The 5,789-nt window shown below is 40.3% G+C and overlaps 1 protein-coding gene across 1 annotated transcript; it reads left to right on the forward strand.

Moving 5' to 3' along the window:
• Window positions 1-4,281: 4,281 nt before the first annotated feature.
• LOC135208061 (filamin A-interacting protein 1-like) lies at window positions 4,282-4,866 on the forward strand. Its single transcript, XM_064240208.1, has one exon. It carries the CDS (start codon window positions 4,282-4,284, stop codon window positions 4,864-4,866), a length of 585 nt encoding a protein of 194 aa, XP_064096278.1.
• The last annotated feature ends 923 nt before the right edge of the window (window positions 4,867-5,789 follow it).

Below are 5,789 nucleotides of genomic sequence, written 5' to 3' on the forward strand. Positions count from 1 at the left end.
AACAATGACATAAAATTTAAATACAAGCAAAGCAGTACACCTTTAAGAACTCTGAACCTCTCCACTGATAATTGTCATAATGAACAAACCAACAAAATATGTTAATAAATACAAAACCACTTTGATTATTAGTCTAACTCCCAAAATAAGTGTCCTAAGAAATTACAGTCTACTTTATATGTCACAATCAGATTGACAAGATGTAGGGAATAGTTGGTAATTTTCAAAAACATAGTAGACAAGTTTGATTTGATAACTGCTATATACAATGTCAAGCAATTTTTATTTATTGGCTATTTACCTATTTACTGAAAAAAAAAAATAGCCTGTTCCGTATTTTGGCTTTAAACCTTCACCAATAATGACTACATGAAGCTCCACCCACATTGGCCTCGTTATAATTCAGGATAACACTGAAGGCTATCATGGGCATTGTTGGATTAGAAAATTTAACTTCTGGCTATAAAAACTCATTTCTCGAGTAGTTGTAAGAAGTGCTAAATGATCCTCAAGAATCCCAGCAGTTGGCCTAAAAGCTTATTGCTATTACTACTGTTGCGGCGGAACTACTGCTACAGTAGTATTACTACGCTAGCACAGATACCCCACCCACTTCTATGTATCGTTCCGCCATTCATAAAGTCTTTATATGCAACACGGTCGTACGGCCTAAAGAAGAAGAAAAAAATTATATCGGATGATCCGTTGGTCTGCTGGAGATTTTAGCACATATAAGCTTGTATTTACTTTGGATAAAAATCTTATTTTAACCAAAATAGTTATATAAAGACTGTTTACATACAATATCTCTCTTTTCCTCTCTCTTGGTGGCATAGTGGATAGTTAATGGAAATGTTCAAAATCCTGAATGACATTACAAGTATTATAATCACGTTACGCTAAATACAAATCAGACCATAAACATTGGATTTAAACTAGAAACTGAATAATTACTTATTCAGGCTACAGTAAGTATGGCCACGGGCTTTTTCTTGACTGTATAAAGTTGTAAGTCGTAAGATACATGCAGTTTTGCAACCACGGGGACAATTCCAAATCCTGTTAGTCATTCTTGACTGCTATGGGTTTCAGAACCAATGAAACAAGGTGAATGAGTTTTTTGTCTGGTGGATGGGCGGGGCAACATTTCGTAAAACGGTGTGTTTACTTTGCTTACGTAATGAATGTTTTTCGACTCTTGGCTCGTTATCATTGGCCATGGCGTCGGCTAGTTAAATTTTTACTCTATAAAAATCAAAACTATCGGGTTTAGGTTATTGATAATGGTGACAAAATTTGTGTGAGGTTGTACAATATACAGTCAACTTTCAGCTACATCCGATGCTTTTCAAAAGTATCCCTCAGGAGAGGTGGAACACTCATCCTGCCCATGTGAACTCTCTCGAGAGACTGAGAGTTTCCAGCCCTGTGATTGGCTTATCAACAGCCAATCAGGAGCGTCATAAGGGACTGGCCTAGGCATCAGATGCACGGTTGATGTGAATCTACTGTAGTAGCCTTTTGCTGGCTTGGACCTTTACACAACGGAGATCCTTTATGTTAATTAAAGTACTCAAGTGAATAAAAGGACTGCTCTGGACCTTTGAAACTCAGCTAAATCTGGGACATGAAAAACAAGATGGCTTAAATCTGACGCGAAGGGTTTAAAGCTTTCTCGTGAATCTGACTTAGAGTTATTTACTAATATCACGTAATTGCTGCCTTGATCAATATAATTCCGTCACTTTGAAGAAAATAATTCAGTCCGTGCTCTTAACACAGGTTAAGAGCAACACCTGAATCGCCATTGAAGTCTCAAGAATCTAAAGAACATTTCCGACCTTCTAACATTTCTGTTTTATTCTCGTGATTCTCAACTGGATTATTCACTACGTGCTCTTAACGCAAGTCATTGAGTAAAGTCTAATTCTCCAATTAAATCTTACGCTGAAGAAAATTTTGGACCTTCTAAAGTCTACCTTTTAGTTTTGTGTAAAAGAAAACTATTGAGATGGCTATTCGTTTGTCCGTCCGCCCCCAGATCTTAAACACTACTTGGGCTAGAGGACTGCAAATTGGAATGTTGATCATCCCCTCTCCCCTCATCAAACATACCAGATTGCAGCCCTCTAGCCTCAGTAGTTTATATTTTATTAATATCAAAGTTACCCATGATCGGGCGTCTGGCAATGCTGTAAGTGCCAACAACACAGGCCACCACCGGGCCGTGTCTGAGAATTTCATACAGCATTATACACTGCACAGAAAACTCGATTGCGCGCCGAAGAAACTTCGGCGTATTATTTACTAGTTATTCTTAGAATCGGTAACCACATTTTAGTTTCCTTAAAAAAAAAAAAAAAAACTTTGTCTGTCCTTCCGCCCTCAGATCTTAAAAAGTAATGAGTCTAGAGGGGTGCAAATTGGTATGCTAATCCTCTACCCTCCAATCATCAAACATGCCAAATTACAGCCCTCTAGCCACGGTAGTTTTATTTAAGGTTAAAGTTGTTAGCCATAACTGTGTCTCTGGCAACGATATGGGATAGGCCACCACCGGGTCCGTGGCGTTAAAGTTTCATGGGCCGCGGCTCAAACAGAAGGCTAGGCACATTTTTTACTGTTTTTTGCAGCATGTTAAACACTTATTTGCATAATGTCTTTACGTATAATTCTATGTTAAGTTATGTATGTATATATATATAATATATATATATATATATATAATAATATATATATATCATATAACATTAACATGAACTTATAGGTAAAGACATTATGAAATAAGTATTCAACATGCTCCCAAAAGCAAAAACTGAAAATACGATAGCCCTCATTCACAAACACACCCAAACACACACATATTTATATATATATATATATATATATATATATATATATATATATATAATATATATATATACATATATATGTATATATATATATATATATATATATATATGTGTGTGTGTGTGTGTGTGTGTGTGTGTGTGTGTGCGCGCTGCTGTGTAAGCTATAAATAAACTGTATATACACACGCTACAAACACATACATACGCACACACACACACACACACACACATCCATTCACGCTTCCCTCAACAAAACATAGTGTTATTACTTGTTTTTTCTGCATTCATCATTTAAAATCTATTTGCGTTATTTTCAGGTATGTCGATCTAAACAAATTCCCAACTACTGTAGTCACTTTCGCGATAAAGTCATTTATTTATTATATCTTTACAGTCCCTCCTTCCATTGACACGACTCCTGAAGACTTGAAAGTCTTCAGGAGTCGGTTACTCCATTCCTTCAGAGTCGCGGACTCCTTTCGAAACTCCCTAGAGGAATGACCCGAAGCAAGGAAGATCTCCTCTGGAATTTCCGAAGCTCAGTGGCCTTTTTCTTTTCTAAGCTGTTGAACAGGTAGAAAGTACAGCAATCATGTTTTCAGCAATGAATAACACGACTTTTGTTAAGACCGCATTGGCTCTAAACAAACCCTTTGTTAACAACTTTATTGGCTCTAATCCTTCTCGGATTAGTGGTATTCTTTATGGATTTGGATTCTGGAATCTCCGGATTTACTATTGGTAAATGCTTGGTAGCTTTCCTTCTCGGAGGATTGCTTGCATTTGTATATGGAAAATACGTCGCAGAAATATCTGCTTTCTCTAAAGAAACCAGGGAATAGCTTGCTGAAGGAGCTTGAGGCTGCCTACTTAATGAACATCAGACTCTTGGATGAAAATGAAGAAAGGAGTTGCACGGAGGAATTTCTAGAAGAAATATATGCAGACTTGGCGAAGGAGTTGGCGGAAGAGAAACCTCGCGCTGAAGAGCTTATCAAAGCTCGTGAGGAAGATCAGGCGAAGCTGAGGGAAGCTGAGAACGCAAATGAAGAGCTTGTTTCTCGTAATCTTTTCCTCAGCAAGGAAAACAACGATTGTCACGAGGTGATAATCCAGATAAATAAGGAGGTAGATGAGCTGAAGGAAGAACTCAACCGCAACGGCACAGAATTTGCAAGGAACGCAGAAGTAATTCAAGAACTGCAGAATCAAGTCAAAGATAACGAGGTATACTGCAGTTTTTCTCGAAGAAAAGGTAAAGGATCACGAGGCAGAAAGAAAGAGATTGAAGCAGCTGGCATCAGAACGCGAAGAAAATCGACAACATTTGCTACAAGAAGTAAATGTTCTTCGAGCCACAAATTACGATCTTCAGAACAATCTGGAAAAGGAGGCCCGAAATAATATAGATTTGGAAAGGAAAGTGGAAATGCTTGAAGATCAAAATAAAAACCTCGAACGGGATTTGGCTCAGAAGGAAACTCAAATTGTCACGTCGATGGAAATGCTGAACGTTGAAAGGAGGAAGAATGAAATCCTGGCTGAAGAAGTCCAGGTGATGAAAAGTTGGATCGCTCAACTAGCTGGTGAAAAGGAAAAACTGAAAGATACATTCGTCGAAAAGGACTTGGAAATTAGCTCAGTGGTCCGAAATATGGAAAAAGAGAGAGAAAAGAATCAGGTTCTGGCTGAAGAAATTCAAGTGCTGAAGAAATGGATCGCTGAGTTAGCAGGCGAGAACCAAAATCTCAAAGACAGATTGGCCGAAAAGGAATTGGAAGAGAATGAGGTGGAGAAACTTTCAGAAGAGCTGAAAGTGACAAAAGAAGAGATAAGAGAATTGGAGAGTACCGTGAAAAACAGGTACAGGAGACTTAAGGAGGCAGAAGAAAGACCTAAGGAGAGCAGACGCTGGAACAGGAGAAGGAAGAAAACGATTCGAATAAAGTTCATGAAGAGGAGGCGGAATTCGCGGACAATAGAGGATATTCTCAGGAGGAAAACGGAGAAGTAGATCGAGAGAATGATGACAGTCACAAAAATAATAAAGAGGAAAATAATGAACTGATCATGAAAAAGGATCTCGAAAAGAACGGCACAAAACCTCCGGGCCAAGAGGACAGCAGCATGAGGTGCGTCGTCCAGTCCCTGACCCTTCAAACGCATTGCGAGAAGCTGCATAGCATCATGTTACCTGCAGCATTTCAGGAGCTCCTCCTGAAAGACGAAAATGGCCTCACCTTCGTCAAGTATAAGAACAAAGTCCTCCTCAACTTCATGCATCACGATAAGAACCATGTACGTGCTGTGCTCAGCAGATGTCCCAGATCTACAGCGGAGGAAGTTCTCGTCGATCTCCAAAATTTGGTTTTGAGGAGTCTCACAAAGGAATAGAATCGACCACAGAGGATTAGGATCTCCCACAGGGGACCAGGGTCGCCCACAGAGGATTACGATCACCCACAGAGGATTAGCATCGAGTCGACGGAGCGAAGGAATTCTACGACGGGAAGGAGATCGGCCTCAGGAAATGGACTCGCCCCTGAGTTGATAGCAGACGGGTGGGTTACAGTTAGCGGGTGGACTGGTGCCCCGAATTCTGCTGGATTCTGACAGACCGCGCCTTGAGGCTGTTGCGCCCTGTTCCGGAGGCGTCGCGATTTTCTTGGCCTTGTCGATGGGATTGGCTGGAGGATGGATGTTGGCTGGTGTCCCCCAACCCAGCCAACGGGAGGTTCCCCCGCCTCCCACACAAAATATCCCTTCCAACATCCAACCTCATCGACGAGACCAAGAGAATCACGACGCCCCCGCAACTTGACGCACCAGCACCAATACACGGCCTGTCAGAATTCAGCGCACCATTCCAACCGCTGTGACCCACCCGACTGCTATATACTATATCTCTCTGTGCTTTTGTTCTTTATTTCTTGCACT

This window comes from Macrobrachium nipponense, chromosome 34, assembly GCF_015104395.2.
Source record: "Macrobrachium nipponense isolate FS-2020 chromosome 34, ASM1510439v2, whole genome shotgun sequence".
Lineage (NCBI taxonomy): Eukaryota > Metazoa > Arthropoda > Malacostraca > Decapoda > Palaemonidae > Macrobrachium > Macrobrachium nipponense.

Coding starts and splice junctions, on each gene's coding strand:
- LOC135208061 (XM_064240208.1), top strand. CDS start 4,282: ATGCTTGAAGATCAAAATAAAAACCTCGAACGGGATTTGGCTCAGAAG.